Below are 17,847 nucleotides of genomic sequence, written 5' to 3'. Positions count from 1 at the left end.
GTGTTTATGAGTTCTGAGAGCTCAGACTTATTCGACTTTGCAAAGATCACAGATGGCAATGCACTTGTTTCATTATGGTTCACTATTATTCGAACTACATTTGACCTGATTCTCATGAAGGGATACGTAGGCAACTCTATATGAGTTCGGTCACATTTTCTATAACGTTATTGCATCATTTTGCCCAATAATTGTAATCAAATGTTGGCTTGTTGTTTTAGCTCAGGCGCAGTTAGGAGAAGCAAGTGAGCAATTTGGTGTCTACGTCTTTGTCTTGACTTTTTTTAAAACTCTAGACAAAGAGGGGCAAGCTGCAGACACCAAATTTTTGTCAAAATTTAATGTTTTCTTGAATTTTTTCTATTTATTGAGTTATTTATTTTTCTTGAATTTTAAATGTGCATTTTTCTCATTTTTACAGGTTTGTTTTTAGGAAAGGAAAAAACAAAACAAAAGAAAAAAAACAACAAAAACAACAAAAAAAAAGAGAAAAAAAAAGAAGATGAAGATGAAGACGAAAAAAAGAAGAAAATAAAAATTATCCTAATCATTTTGTTTCACCAAAAATACTATTAACACATTTTTACACTCCATCCTCATTAACATTTCCTCTCATTTTTGGTAAAAAATTCATCATGTATTTCCATGCACCTTTCTTGTCATTTGGAAGGCTATCATTTTTACCAACCTAACACTCCACTCTCAATACATCTCTCAGCCTAGCCTCTTCTTTTGCTTGGAAGTCAGACACAACAAGGAGGGGAGGACCAAATTCTTTGTCTCGACTCTTTCTTTTTCCTCAAGAAGGAAGACAAAAACAACACACAGAACACTCCCTCATTTTCCCTCTCTCGGCCCTTTCTTTCTTTCCTCTCAACAGACAAGCACAAAAAGAAAAACCACCACTACTCCCTCTCGGTTCTCCCTTCCCTTTTCCCCTTTCAATCTCACACACCTATTAGCAAGTCAAACACAACAAGGGCAGCCACCGGTTGGATAAAAGAGCTTGGCAATTTCATCAAAAACTTTGGCCAAGGGATCAAACTCTTCATTGAGATATTTCTTCTCCTTTTTTTCCGGTTTTTTTCTTCTTTTTTTTTTAACCAGATTGAATGTATGTGTGGTTGCCTATTTGTCTCTTTCTTTCACTGATTTTGGTGTGTATGTTTGGTGTGTATGTTTTGCTAAAATAGATGACCATTAGCTAGCAAAGGTCCGAAAATGTTGGGTTATCTAAAAATTTTGGAGTTTTGAGTTTTAAAGGCATTGAAGTATTTTTCTTCATTTAGGGGCTGTTTTTGCTTTAATTTAGCCTTTTTATGTTGTTTTCTTATCAAATTAAAATCATAGTTGTATTGTAGAAGTTGTAAGGAGTGTTATAGTATAATTTTTATGATTTTTTATGAAGGATATGGTGTTTTGAAAAAAAAAAATTTGGGCTGTCTTTTGTCATTTTCGCCACTTTCGGTTCATTTTTTGTAAAAACTAAACCAAAAAATGGAATCTACGCGAAAAATCGAGTGAGAGGGTATATTTTGAGAAAATTTGGTGACCAGAAAAATTTGCTAGTGGCGACGGCGCCATCGGCGGCCGCCATGGCCACAAGCTGCGAGAAGCTTCAGCGGGCCGAACAAGAAGTAGAAGAAACGGAAGGGAAGAAAAGAAAGAAATGAAAGGAAAGAAAAGAAAAGATGGATTGGGCTAATGTTTTTTTTTTTTCTGATGGGTTTGTGTTTACTTTTTGGTTGGGTTTTGGGAATGGGTTTTGATTTATTTCTTTTGGGTTTCGGTTTGGGTTAGGAGGTCAGAGTCCATGCTTTTTTTGGTTGGGTTTGTGGGATAAAAAGACAGGCTGGCCTGCTTGCTTCTCTGGACTTTCGGCTGGGTTTAGGTAGTGTTCGGCCCAAAGAAATAAAATGATGGCCCGATGGCCTTTTTCTTGCCCAAATCAGAAACCAAAATTTACACTTTAGCCCCTCATCTTTGGTGTAGTTTTATTGCGTCCCAAAATATTTTAAATTTCTTTCACTTAGGTCCTTAAATTAATTTCACTTTGGTTCTTGAACTTTACCTTTTATTTAATTTTGGCCCATAAACTTTGGAAAAATATATTTTGACCCCAAAAGTTTTTTTCAATTTTTGCAATTTAGTCCCTATTGAATTTTGATTCTCTTTATTATGGTTGTTTCTTTTCTTAAATAGCTAATTATGTTACTTTTGAATATATTTAACTTGTAATTTTTTAGATGTTCTTAAGTTTCTTTATATTTGACATATTAATGTGAATTTAGTATTTTTATCATTTTTATTATTTTAAATTAAATAGGTGCCATGATTTTTTTGTTCATTTTGAGTATAAATAGGGCAATTTGACTTCCATTTAGTCACCACTTCAAAAGGGAGGTACCCCTATTATTATTTAAATGTCAATTGCATGCTCTTATGTGCTCCTACGTGCTCTCATGTGTCTATATATTTTTATGTGTTTTGTTATTTATTTGATTCAAATGTTTATTCCGATTTTCTTATGTTTGTTTAGTTAATTTTTTTAATTATTTGAGAGGTGCTTAAATACCTGAAGATGTAATAGATAGGTAATATTTTTTACGAAAATTGTAATTAGATAGATCAATGTAATAGATAGGATAGGTAGATTTATTTTATCATACTTTCCCCATTTTTAAATTGTAGTTAGATTCCCCACTATAATAGATAGGTTTTTGCGTGTTTATATGGTTTATGTTTTACCCGCTTTCCTTAGAATTTTTGCATTTAGATATTATACTTACGTGTTTTGTGCTACGTGCTCTTACATGTTTATTTGTTTTAACTTATGCTGTATTTGTCTTATTATGTATTAAGAATGCATGGCGTCACCACACTAGTCCAAAGCTAGTTGTGGCTTCACCCTCTACTTACTTGCTAGTCTAATGCTAGTTAGGATTTTTAGAAATGAGCTAGTTCAATGCTAGACTCTTAGATCGTTCGTGTATTAGATTCATTTTTGTGTGATATTCATTACATTTTCATGCATATTTTTATTTTTAGGACATTTTCTCATTTGCATGATATTGCCTATTATATTATCCCCTATTCTCTATATGTGTTAATCATATCATTTAGAATTGCATCTCATTTAAGAAATTGTAGAAATAAGTTAGTTCATTCGCTTGTTCATGTTAGGAGAATTATTCTTCAAACATGGGAGATGGGTGATTATAACTTCTTAGTTTAAATATCCCATTAATCCCTGTATAAGAAAATTATGTCACGAGTTTTTGCCTCCCATACCCATTATGTTGCATTCCATATTCTTTGGCCACTTACACTTATATATATATAATTTAACTTTCTTTTCTTTTGATTTCATCATTCGCATACTTGTGACCCCTTCAAGGAATTATTTTGGCTTTCGCAATTAATGCGATTGGTATCAATTAAACCCTTGAATGAGCATTTTGTCTCTCTCGACGTTTTTCTAAATTTAGATTTGCATCCATGTAGGAAATATCCAAACATGATAAAATTAAGGGTTAGATTAGGAAAATTTTGACTAAACCTCGCAACTAACTTAGTTAGGTTGAAAGGGTGCCTTAGATTTGAGTTAATCAAACCTTTTGTGACGCCCCCACTTCTCCCAAGGGCGAACCCAAGGATATCCGCGGAACGCCTGCCTAGCTCTCGCCAGGACTCGAGACAAATCAATTCAAACTTAACAATAAATAACAATTTATACCAGTCTAATAAGGAAAAATCGCTTCCATAATCGAATATCCAAGTCTTGTACCACGTGTTCAAAATACATCCGTTATCCAATTCTTACGTCAGGATCCAAAAGATACATCAATTCCCAAATATATACAATAGCCAAAATGTCTAGTCAATTACAATTGAAACCCTAATACAAAAGTACATCCAAAGGGTTCCAACGAGTTTCACTCCATCCATTCCTGTTAAGGAAAACAAATCTACGGGGTGAGCGAAACGCTCGTGAGGCCAAGAAAACACACATGCAAGCACGTTGTCCAAATAACAATCCCAATATTCAAGTAATTTACAATTCAAGCGAGAAAAAAATAAACAGAAACAATTCAAGGATATAGGAGCTCTCAGGAGCTATTTTCCTCTTGCTTCGCCACGGCTCGATCCGATACCCCCTCGTGATGACACTCCGTTATCCGGGTGGGTATTTTATCCGTAGAAACTTCACTTATTACTTCCTCCGACCAACATTCCACCCTCTCGGATCCGAAACCAAACACGCACGAAAAAGGCGATACTCGTCGAGTATGCCACACGAGATCTCAAGAGATCAAGTTTTGATTTTTGAACACGCACGAAAAGGGCGATACTCCACGAGTATGCCGAACAAGATCTCAAAAGATCAAGTTGTGTTTTGTTACTCTCTTGGTTTATCAAGCTTCTCGACCAAGCCCATGCCGGCTCGAGTTGCAAGATTGGCTAAGAGAATTGGGCGTCCCCATAAGTCGAGGAGGTTCACTCCACCCGACAACATGACACGCACGACATACACGACATGCATGGCAACACGACACGCACACGAAAACGGGTATATTTTAGTCGACGAGATTCACTCAATCGACTTTGAAACCAAGTTAATACAAGTAAAGTTCAAGTAAAGGAGAGCGAGTGCGATAAAGTACACACTCGTCTCATCAAGTGATATTCACGTATATAAGCAGGTAAATCAAGTAAACACGATAAGTCATGCACTTGACACTCACCAATTCAAAAGTAATTGAGCGAGAAAATCTTTAGTTGTCCCCTCCGGGATTCTTTTCAAGACTCGCTTGAGCACCTGAAGCAATTAACAAGTATTTTTCACTCACAATCACGTATTAATCAAGAAAGGAGTTACGCTCATTTGGACTAGTCAATACCTCAAACCAAGAACCTTAGCCACTCAAAATAAAGGTTCAAAAGTGAGGTTTTATTAACACAAGAAAAACTGATTTCCTTCATGAAATCAAGTTTAAAGCGATCAATTATCATCAAGAAGGAGTAACAAGTTTTCAAGTTTTCATTTTCTAAGAAATCAGCAAATTTCAGCTTTGCGCGTCAAATTTAGAAAAATCAGATATTGCACTCAGTAGGTCCAAAATTATAAAACTTGGTACCGTTGGAAACCTCTTAGAAAGTACTAAAAGTTCTTAGAAGACACTTTTCCATGAATCTAAGTGGAAGGTATTCAAAAATGGGCATGAAGTTGCTGTTCCAGAACATTCAGAATTAAGCCGGGGTTGGTTTTTCGCTAACTTTGGAAATTCGGAAAAATTCACTCGTTGCAAACTAGCCCTTGAAATTTATAACTCAATTAGAGGTGTAAGTAAGGTTTAGGGCAGAACAAACGGATTGAAAATTGGAGTTTCTAGCACCGAGATACGGTAGCTCAAAGTTAGGAAAATTCAAGTCTGGTGAACAATTTCCAGATTTGAGTTTTCAAAATTGGAACCTTAGCTAAGAGTCAAAACGAACTTGGATTGGTATAAAATTTTGCAATATGTTACTCCTATATGAAAGGCATCTCTCTATCAAATTTAAGGGAAAAAATACCTTCGGAAAGATAGTTAATTAATCATCCAATGTTCAGGAAAATTTCTAAAGCAACCTGTCTTTTGACTTCATTTCCCAATTCAAATCGTTTAATCAAGAAAGCTATCCAACCATGGTTCATTGGTGAAATAAAGGTCTAAGATACATCCATGATACCTTTGGTAATGGTTTAGCATCAAAATTTCAATTAATAAGATCACTCCCAAGTTTTTTTTTGTCCCACATCAGTCCAAATACTACGTTTTTCCAAAACAGGGCAGTCCACTTGTTTTAATCACAACTCAACCAATTTAACTCGGAATGAGGCATGGTTTATGGCGTTAGAAAATACATTCACGGGACTAAAATTTCACAGAAGGAAATGTTCTGAAATTCGGCAAGCAACCAGCTCAAAATTGAGCCTCAAGTTGCTGCCTCTACAAGCCATTCCAGCAAATCCGAGAGACAGGACAGCTACCTTAAAACATTTGGTTCGGCTCACTCACAAAGAATCAGAACGTGCATTTTATCTCAAATTAAAGCCAGGAATGTCTAGTTTCAAACGCCACCAACGGAACTTGATTTCGACACCCGAGGACAGAGTTATGGCCAAAATGCTACCGCTGGACAGGGTTACCCGAAAATAACTTTCCAGCTTGCCTAGTCCACGAATAAATTCGTTTGCCCATCCAAACGTTAATGTTTTCCAACGAAAATTTCTACACATATAATATAGCATATAAACATCAGGTTCATGCCAATAAATCACCAAAAATGGGCCTTATCATGGCCGAACAAAACAGGGGCAGATTCAGCAATTTCTGGTCATGACCTCTACTTGAGTTTCCAACAATAACACTCCATAAATCCATCATTATAACCATTAAACTACCATTAAATCCAACATTGATCCTCAAATCAGCAACAACAACCCAAGTGTGGGAATACAAAGAGCCCACTAGAACATTTTACAACCATATCAAGCCACCCAACCACATGCAATAGCTTAAAGATGCATTTCTACCATCATAATCCAAGTTTAAAGTGCAAGATGAAGTTATACCTCCTTAGTGCCTTAACCCAGAAATTTTCGGCCCTCAAGAGCTCCAAGAAACCGTGAAAATGCAGCCCTTTTTGTTAGCTAAATCCAACCTCCAAGTAGTATGCTAGATGATCTTCAAGTTTGGTGAAGATTGGTTGAGGTTTTGGGTTGATTTAGTGAAGAAATTTGTGAAGCAAGAGAGTGAGAGAGAGAGGATGTTGGCCGGCTGTCTTGGGAGGAAGAGGAGTGAAGTTTGATCAAAATTAGCTTCCAAGAGAAGATTAAATGGGTGGTGCACAATCACTCCAAAGTCAACTCTTATTAGGGTGCGTTTGGCGCGATTAGGGCTTCGATTTTCTCGCGCGTTTGGTTCACTAGTGCACTGAACCTCCAATACATTTATATTCATGTAAGTATTATTCACTCTTAATTGTCCCGATATAAGGGTCTAAAGTCCCTCAAATAAAGTCGCGCGTGTGAAAACGCGTACCGTCAATTTTAACGCTATAACGCGAAACTTCCAATAAATTCTTATAACGATTGCACTACTAACTATCACTTGAGTATTTACTCATAAGATTACCTATTTTAGGACCATAGTACAAGTCTCCAATATTCCAAGCTTATTGTGCTACTACGCGGATAAAATCTCCAAGCACTATTCACTATTTCTACTAAACGCGCTCCAGGAAATTAATTTTTGAAACGAATCATTTTAAAAATATAACGAAGTTATATTACCATGTATTTAGGTCTAATAAGACTAGAAAATATTCCTCGTGGCAAAAATCCAATTAAATAATTTATTAAGCCATAAATTAGGCATAAAATAATAGTTTTTTTTACGAGTCCTCACACCTTTGCCTTCCCTTTCTTCAACCATGACTCCCGAACTCATTTTCTCTTGTTTTTCAAAGACCTGGAGTTGTCGAAAAGGGTTTTATTTTATTTTATTTTGTAAAAAAAATATATTTTTGGGTGACTTGGTACACCAAAACTCAATACCAAGTGGCGATTCCTCTTTTTCTTAAAAACCCTTTTAGACTATATTTTGGATCCAAATTATCGTATTTTTTAAAGTCCCATTCTAGGTCATTTTTCACCTATTTTTAAATAAAATCACATCTTTTATAAATACCGATTTCCATCGCGAAAAAAGGAGCGCGACATCACCCTTGTTACATGAGATTCAAACTTTCCATCTTTGCTCCTCCAATCTTCATCCAAATCTAGCTATAAATACAAGATGGATAAACTACACTAACTACTCTATATTACCCTAACTAATGAACTAAAGAAATTCTAGTGAAAGTTACATTTTTGTGGAGTTTCTCTAGCCTTCCAAAGTTGTGAAAATGGTCTCCAAAGGCTGCTATTTATAGAAGATTCAAGAGCCAAGTTGTTTCTAGTTGTCATTTTTTACTCTTGAAACTCTCATGAGTTGTTTCTCCAATTTTCCAGCCTTTTCCTGGTCAGATACAACCGGAATTGCTAGCTGGAATTGAGTTGGAAAAGTTGTGTGAAAGCAAGGCAAGATGATGAGCAAGTTCAGCAATCAAGCAAGAATACGCGACTGCAACCCACGTTTTCATTGAGTCTCATTTTCACTTCTGTGCATTTGGGACCACTTCAACTACTATTGTCTCAGTGATGGAGGCCGAACTAGATCTTATATAAAACATAAAAGTTGTAGCCCTTTGAGTTAGCTTTCCAATGCCTCAAGAATTATCCAATTTGGAGCTCTGTGGACCGAGATATGACCAAAATACCAAAGACTGGTCAGAGCTCTATTTCAGCTTTCGACCACGGAGTTGCACTTCTATATTTCGACTTTTTGACAATGAAAACAACTGAACCGGATTTCGATGTCTTCATACCAAATGTATATATGTTTCTTAGTTTCAAAATGGTTAATAATCACCTCAATCCAATGCTTGTAGCTCCAGATATAGCCGAAATACCACAAGGTGTCAAAGCTGTGAAACTTGCTTCCTTTTGTTCTTGATTGCATTTCTTCTTTTGCACTTCATATTCTCTTTAAACCACTTCAAATCATCATCAATCATCCAAATATATTCCCAAATTACTCCATTTGATGATTGAATCATTAAACCTATAAAAACATGAAGTTTTTATCATAAAAATCCATAGAAATGCAATTTTTACCACTTAAACCATAAAATGCATATTTTCACTAGAAACTTAGTTTATTAGCTATAAAACTAATTAAAACACACCAAAAGTAACTAATAAAATACACTTAAAACACGTAAAATATCTTCTTGTCAAACACTTGCTCGATTGTACATAATATTTGCAAATAACTAACACTTGAAGTTATTTTGAGTGGGCACTTATTTGACAAACCTAGATATAAATATTCGTGAAGACCGGTCTTCTTTCAGAGTTCTAATACTAAAAAATTTCGTTCCATTGAATTTTACATATTTCGGAAGAAAATATTATATGCGGGACCACTGACTAGAAATTGACTCAAAAAATCTTCCCTCCAGAAATTATAATAAAAAATAAAGAGGAAAAAAAAACATTACTTGATAAGATGGTCCTAGACTTATAACCTAGTCCCATCTGATCTATGTTCAACAAGGTAGTTGGATTTAGTCCCCTATCATTGTGATTAATTTTAAATACAAGATCAAGATTGATGCTTATAATCTTTTTCTATATCTTAGGAAAAAAGTTATTTCAATATTTAGCTATAAATTTACAGGGTACGCAACCATTCCTTGGAAAAATATGGTTTGACTTGAACGTACACAAATGAGCCTCTTTACTTAGGAAATGGAAATGGTAGATGAGTATTAATTTCTTGAGAAACTAGTTGTTTTTTATGTTTTTTTTTAACGGGTCTCTAATAGGTTCTCGTTACACACTTAAATTACATCTAATAAATTGTGTAAATACATGTAGCAATAATTATTATTCTCTTTTGCATTTATATACTTTTCTAACTAAAATTATTATTCTCCCTTACATTTATACACTTTTTTAATTGGACACTCGTTAAACAGACCCTTGTCTTTTTTATCACAATCCATTTATATTAGTGTAAACTAGCAATGTTAGTTTATGTAAATGCTTCCTTTAAAAAATATCTTTCAATACCTATATCATTTTTAATTGCACACACAAGATATCTTTGGAGTTTTCTTATCTACTGACTTCTTTATTTTGTACTTGCATTCTGATCTCCACATAATAAAAATGTCTAAGCCAATGATTATATCCAAAATGATTGGTACAATCTTATGTTCACATATCGTTCCAAAAAACAAAAAAAGTTGGTACAATCTTATGTGCATAAGTTATTGTATGTTATACGAAACAAGAATGTAGTTCACATAACACTTAGAAATGAATTGAATTGTTGATTGTTAGTTTGGATGACCATATTAAACTTTGTCTTCAAGTTAAGGGATCAAATTGAAACATATTTTTAACTACTTACCCCCAATAAAAAACGTTTTACGGTAATCAGAAAAAAAATGATAAGTAGACGACCAAAAGGGGGCAAAAAGGGATGGGAATGTGTTGTATAGATATTAAGACATTGTACAATTATTTATTCTTCCTACACATAACTCTCCTTTCCATATGTTTTTCTTATACAAACCCAAATCATATGGGTTTGCGTAATGGGTGCCTAACGAACACATAATAAGAGATGCATTAAGTGTTAATATTTTTTTTGAAAAATTAAATTAGAAAGAGAAGTGATTAAATGCAAGAGTTGAGAGTGTCCCAATTTATTACCTTATGTATACAAAATATCCTTGTCAATCATCAACCATTTCTTATGATTAGACGGTTCGTATTTAAAATATTTTTTAGATTAGCAAATTTAGGGGCTCTTTGGAAATGCAATACTTTTACTAGAAGAGTACTTTAGGCATAAAGGCATAATTCTAAAGTTTTTGGTAAGTATCATTTCTTAAATATCATTTCTTAAATTTATTAGAGACCTTTTGCCCATTAAAGCAATTTTAGCAGAAGTTCAAAATTTTTGTTTTTAGAATAAATTTATGTAAATAAAAAATAAGAAATTAAGATTAAACATTTTATCGTAAATTTTGAAGTAGATGAAGAGATCAATATGTTTTATAAATTCAAAATTATATATAATCAATTAGAAAAAAAAACCACTTATGCAAGTATAAACCCCAAACAAAATGATTAAATGTTTTAATTAAGTACTTTGACTAAAGCTCTACTCGTTGAGCTGCCTTCGGATAAATCGCCACATTCCAAAACGGGCACTCAGTGGCTTATTAAAAAATTTTCATGTAATAGAAATTTTGGTAAAAGTAGTTATTAACCGTTTAATCATATTGTTGGATGTTTATGCGCATAAGTGCTTGTTGTGTTGGATAACATGTAATTTATAATTTTTAAAATTTAATGATCTCTTTATTCAATTTAAAACATGATAAAATATAAAAATTTAATTATTTTTTTAAATATAAAATTTATTCTAAAAGCACCAAAATTTTAGCTTTTGCTAGAATTGCTTTTGAGACCATAACCGCTAGTCCTAAAGTCTACTAAATACCTAAAAAACACTTTTATCACAAAAGGTACCCTTTTTTAACAACAGCACAACATTTCCAAACAAACTTTTAAGCTCTTAACGCATCACGCATGAGTACTTTCTAAGTAATATGGATTATAATGCCCATATGTTGAAGATATAAACCACTTGTGTAAACTTTCTTTGTACATTGATGGTATACATAATATAACCTTTTTGTGCCCAAGGTCGTTAACAACTTTGTGTTTGGATAGCAAATTATTTGGAATAATTTTTAAAAAATACTATAACACTTTTTGGGATGTAATATATGTAAAATAAAAAGGTGGTTAAAAGAATAAAAATGTTATTAAATAATATGTTTATGATGCAATAAAATAATGCTTTACAAACAAGAAACTATCCATAATACAAATAAGCAAAAAAAAAAAAAATAGCCAACACCAAAAAACTAATCTTAGGAAAAATTGTAGAACCAAAAAATTCACCGAAAATATATAGGAGATATATTTGATAAAATTAATGTATCCAAGGAGGCAATTCACTCGTATAAGAATATGTGTGGAAGAAGAGGAATAATACCAATAATAATTTATTAATCATACACCATAATAACAAGGCTCTCAATCTTTTACTCTTCTCAACTAAATACAATAATATGACTCCCTATTTATAGGCTAAATAACTTGAGAAACAAGTCTTACAATCATAAAAAATTTCCTAATAAGATATTGATTCCTAAACAATAAAACTACCATAACTTGACTCCAATAGAATTACTAAAACCCTAACTTGACGAAAATACTACTAAATAATATTGTGAAAATTTTTAATTTTGAGCCTTGCTTTAATATGCCAACATTGCCTCCCTTAAATCAAGCTCTCTCTTGGATGTAGTTCACCACCAATCAATAATCTCCCTTGATTTTTGCTACTGAATATTACCTCCCTTAAATCAAGCTCTCTTTTGGATCTGGTTCACTACCGATAAATAATCTCCCTTGATTTTTGCTGCTGCAATATTCCACGCCCCTGGACAAATTTATCTGGTTGCTCAACTTTTTTTTCACTTGCGAAAATAATTCACACTTCTAGATTAGACTGTTTTCGTCGCCCAATTTGATGTCAACTTATTAACAATCACTTTGTGATTTTCATAATAACAATTCAACTAATAGGATTCTTCTTCGATCTTTCTCTTCACAATCACAATCAATTTGACAATTCTTCTGAACCAAATAGATATTCCATGACCAACCTTGTGATCTAATTCAATCAATTAATTTCTTCACAGTCATTTTTATACTCTAACTCTAATAGTGAAAAACACCGACAAATAACCCTCGTAGTCGGGTCAATTCTTCAATGTGTATAGGAACTCCAGGATCAATTTCTTGAACCTAGGTCTCTAATACCAGATATAGAACCAAAAAATTCACCGAAAATATATAGGAGATATATTTGATAAAATTAATGTATCTAGGGAAGCAATTCACACACATAAAAATATGTGCGGGAGAAGAGGAATAATATCAATAATAATTTATTAGTCACGTACCATAATAACAAGGCTTTCAATCTTTCACTTTTCTCAACTAAACACAATAATATGATTCCTTGTTTGTAAACTATATGACTTGATAAACAAGTCTCACAACCATAAGAAATTTCCTAATAAGATACTAATTTTTAAACAATAAAACTACCATACATTGATTCCAATAGAATTACTAAAACCATAACATGACAAAAATACTACTAAATAATAATATGAAAATTTTTAATTTTGAACCTTGATTTAATATGCCAACAAAAATGCAAAAAAAAAATATCTAGTTTAGTATTATTACTTGAATCTGAAGTAGAATAGTGTAAGGAACAAAGTAAAATAAATTTGTTTGCAAAAAAATCACTGGATGTGAAAAAGTACTCTTTCGGTTTGCCTTTAATCCAGACGAGCGGGGAAACAGTAAAAAGATTTCCATTCTTCATTGTGGAAGTCAAATTGTCCTTCTCCACTTAGAAACATCGGTCTCCATGTTCTTGGATTGTTTTGCTGACGGACTATACCACCCCTCCAACGATCACCAAGGTTTCAATGGAGGATGGACGGATAGGATTTGTTTTTCTATTATAGCAGAAAACCACTCTATTTCTCTGCCTATATAAGTACCCCTTTTTACCGTTGACAAAGTGAAACTCATTTTCTAAAAATGGGAACGGCACTTTAGAATAATTGAATTTGGAAACTACCAATTAGAAACTCTTCAATTTGGTAGATGCCAAATAGGAAATATTCAGATTCCTAATTATAAAAACAGATCCGTTGCAGCTCTCCTTTCTACATGTAAATCAACCAACCTCTTCCTCTGATCCCACAAGAAAATCGATTAATTGTGTGTGTCCAAGCCAAAACCTTTGGCTCAAGAAATTGTTCAGCGATGGAGGAGAATGCCGTAATACTGAATAAAAGGAACTTCGGTGGTCGAAGAAAGATTCAAATCAAGAAAATTGAGATGAAGAAGAACTTGTTAGTCTCGTTTTCTGAACGTCGTGCAGGCTTGTTCAAGAAAGCTGAGGAATACAGCAAAAAATCTGGGGCTCAAGTTGCTATCCTTGTTCAATCTCCAGGTGGTAGATTCTTTACCTTTGGTGGTCCTGACTCTGCTTCGGTAGACTCCATTCTTGACCAGTATCCTGTTGGCATGATGCCATCATCATCAAGTTCTTCCTCTTCTAAGAATGATACTGTTGTTGATTATCAGGGAAAGAGTAAGCCTGTGGAGATTGAAGAAAATAGTATGGAAGAAGAGGTTATAGAGCAGGGATTGATGGAAACTAACCAGGTCAGTGATGGAAAAGAATCTTTGTTGAAACAGCCGTTGGATAATGATGATCTTCATTGGGTTGACGGGCTCAAAAACTATATGGTCACCATGAAAGGCCTGGAGGGTGAGGAATTGTCTCAAGAAGATGATGGAACGAACAGGGCTGCTGATGATAATATTAATGGTGATCCTGATTCATCAAGTTTATTGAATCCCAATGTTAATCTTGATTATTTTGGTGGGTTTCCAGTGAATAATGATCAGATTATCGGGGGTGCTGATATTGCCGTCAATGATGCGAATCCTGTTTATATTAGTGGGCTTCCAGTGAATAATGATTTGTTTCAAGAATATAATGAGATGACCAGGGCTGCTGCAGATGCTGCTTCATCAAGTTTGTTGATTCCAAAAGTTAATCTTGATTATTTCAGTGGTCTTCCAAAGAACAATGATTTCTTTCAAGGTGATGAGATGGCCAGGCCTGCTGATACTATTAATGGTGATGCTGATTCATCAAGTTTAGTGATTCCCAACGTTAATCTTGATTATTTTGGTGGGCTTCCAATGAATAATGATTTCTTTCAAGATGATGAGATGAACAGGGCTGCTGATGCTGTTAATGGCGATGTTGATTCATCAAGTTTATCGATTCCTAGCGTTAATCTTGATTGTTTTGGTGGGCTTCCAGTTGATTTTGATTTTGATGAACCGAGTCCTCAGTACAATGATTGGGAGTAGCAGCACTTATTCAAGATGCAGAGATATGGTTAATTAATTATGTTAACCAGATAGATTTTACCAATTTTCCCTTTTTTCGTTATTGTTTTGAAAGGTGAAATCTTATTGGAATTGGTATGTGTTATTAATGGTTTACTCTTTGAATTATTTTATGAGAAAATTGTTGAGATTTCATAAATTGTTTTTTGTGGTTGCTCTGGTTTTCCTTTTTCTTCATGTTCACAATCAGTTTCGTTATGTTTTACACCCCACCGGACACCATCGTTTTGTGGAATTTCTAGAGGAAAAAGTGGGTAGAAATGGTTACCCAATTGGTCTTATAAATTCTATAACGCTATCAAACTAGAGAACCAGCAGCAGTAGGTAAAATGGTTTCAAAATTGGGTTTAGAAAAATTTCCAATTCAAACACTGTGGGATCTCTTTGTTTGTTTCGGGGTTTTCTTCTGGATCTCTTGAAATTATGAGAGCAGAGTCCTGTCCCAAGAAGGTTTTTGGAGAGTGGAAACAAAACCCAAAATTAGAAAAATGAGAAGTGAAAAAAATAAAAAATAGAAAAAAAGGAAAATGGAATATATGGGCACGGTATAATTAATTTTGGCACCACGTTGTGCTATCATCTCGGATAGAAAGGGCCTAGTCAAGTTTAACAAAAAAAAAAGAATGAAAGAATGTAGGAAAGCTTGATAAGTTAAGAATGTATCTAGCAATATGCACCTAGTTTTTAATCTAATTAACAATCCACATTTGAAATTAAGGCGAAAGAGGAGTATAATTTTCTATTATCAAATTTTATGATTGTTTGTCATGATTTTGCATGGTAATTAGGGATGGCAACGGAGGCGGGCACCCGCGGGAGGTCATTGGGGCGGGGGCGGGGGGGAATTTTTTCCCCCGGTTTAGAAACGGGGCGGTATACCCCCGCCCCGCCACCCATTTGAAAAACTATATATATATATATATATATATATATATATATACATAATTATATATATAATGATATTTTTAATTATACTACTAATTATACATGCCTATTAATAAAAATTATTAATTATTTATACTAAATTTATTAATACATTTATGTTAAATTCCTAACTACACTTAATACAATAACACTTTTTTCTAAAAAAAAATACAATAATAATTTAGTGATTGTATTTGTATCAAAAGTGAAAACTTGATTATTTTAGTTATATTTGTTTTATCATATTAGATTGCATTCAAATAACCTTTGTTTAATTATTTTTATAAGTTTCAATAGTGAAGTTATAATGAATAATAATTTGGTGATGTGTTAATATTTTAATACTTGATTATTTGCTCAAATTTAATTATAATGAAATTATATAATAAAATTTAATGAAATTTAATTTTAGTACTTCACCCGCGGGGGAAGCGGGGCGGGGGCGGGGGCGGGGGTTGGGGGAGGTGTCCCCTGCCCCATTGCCATCCTTAACGGTAATGAAAAGCGATTGCTTGTCATTATTTTGTATGGTAATGAAAAGCGACTTGTAAAGGTGGGAAAAAAAAAGAGAGATTAGGTAGGATTTAATTGTGCTAATTATTGTCACTTGCACACCCGTTAAGAAAACAAATCCTTTGCACTTGTCTACAAAAATCTAGTTATTTTTAAAAATCCTTTTCAGAAAGGGAGGGATGAAATTTAAGAAGAGTGGAGGTAGAAGGAGAAATTGAACTCTGGACTCGACACTTATATGTAAAAGTTTTTTTTTCTTTAACCCGTGTTCGTCAAGCACCCTGTAAGATCTAAATTATATTCCCTTCGTTCTTATATTAAAGTCATTTTTTGGAAATTCAAGTTTTTATGAAGACATAATAATCATTATGTTTAGAGGAGGTGGCATTAGAGAAATTACATATGTACTCTTTGAATTCAAAATATTCGTTTGCTAAATGTGGATTGGGAGTTTAAAAAGTTTCTTTTTTAAATGATAAGATTGGAAAGCACCTGTTGAATTTAAAATGGTAACTCTTATTTTAAAACACCAATAAAGATGGAGGGAATACATAACTTCTCATATATATATATATATATATGGAAAAAGCTAATACCTAAAGCTCCTTTTAAAAAAAAAAAAAATTACCCTCCCACCCCTCTCTCTATATATATATATGCAAAAAACTAATTCCTAAGGCTCCTTTTTTTAAAAAAAATTTACCCTCCCACCTCCCCTCCCCAAAAGCTCCTTTTTGAGTGGGCACTTATTAGACAAATCTAGATATAAATACTTTTAAAGATCAGTCTCCTTTAGAGTTCCAATACTAAGACAATTTCTTTCCATTGCATTTTTTATACGAACTTGACCCAGCAAGAACCTGTCTTGAAGGAACAAGTTGATCAGGCAATAGAAGGATCTATCTTGATTTGGTTATGGAACAATAACTGTCTCGCGAGATCTAAAGAGAACCCATCTCTAAAAACCTAGTGGATTGATTGTTAGCTTGAAAGAACAAGATGATGTGATCATTTTGCCTTGAACACCACAAGTATCCAAGATAAATACTTGATACAGTTCAAGAAGAAACTCAAGTTCCATCTAGGAACTTCATAAAAGGAGATAACTCACTTCTATTAATTCATCTCTTAAAAAGTTGTCTTACAATGGAATAGAAGGAACCTATTTATAGCTAAAATCTAAACTACTAAAACTAATCCAATTTGGAAATAATACAAGCTTCCTTATTTGACTTTGTAAAGACTAACAAAATACAAAATCTAACATAAAAAGACTACCTTATTTCGGCCCAACTTGAGACTTAACTTGGCCGATTATTTCGCCACTAATTAAGACTTAATCATCAATATAACTTCTGCATTAAATTTGACTCCGCCGCCACTTGAATGAGATGAACACGCTTCCAATCTTCATTCTCAAGTCCCTCAATATGTTTTGAGACAATTTGTTGACTTTGAACCATGCAAACCAAAAGACTCATGCATGTTAGACGTGCCCGCATCTAACTCAGTTTGATAAACTCTGTGCTCACATCATTTCTCTCCTCTTGAAAAGATTGTCCTCAAATCTGGGGAAAAAATGGTGAAAGATTGATCAAGCAACACATATACTCCTCGGTCATCATTTTGTGTAATTGACTTGTCATGGCCTCCATAAGAAA

The 17,847-nt window shown here is 33.6% G+C and overlaps 1 protein-coding gene across 1 annotated transcript; it reads left to right on the top strand.

Moving 5' to 3' along the window:
* Positions 1–13,585: 13,585 nt before the first annotated feature.
* LOC113782454 (MADS-box protein CMB1-like) lies at positions 13,586–14,710 on the top strand. The gene has a single exon (XM_027328347.1). It carries the CDS (start codon positions 13,586–13,588, stop codon positions 14,708–14,710), a length of 1,125 nt encoding a protein of 374 aa, XP_027184148.1.
* Positions 14,711–17,847: the final 3,137 nt, after the last annotated feature.

Source organism: Coffea eugenioides, chromosome 9 (assembly GCF_003713205.1).
Source record: "Coffea eugenioides isolate CCC68of chromosome 9, Ceug_1.0, whole genome shotgun sequence".
NCBI lineage: Eukaryota > Viridiplantae > Streptophyta > Magnoliopsida > Gentianales > Rubiaceae > Coffea > Coffea eugenioides.
Note: the sequence above shows the minus strand (reverse complement) of the source record. Positions and strands in the feature narration are given on the sequence as shown.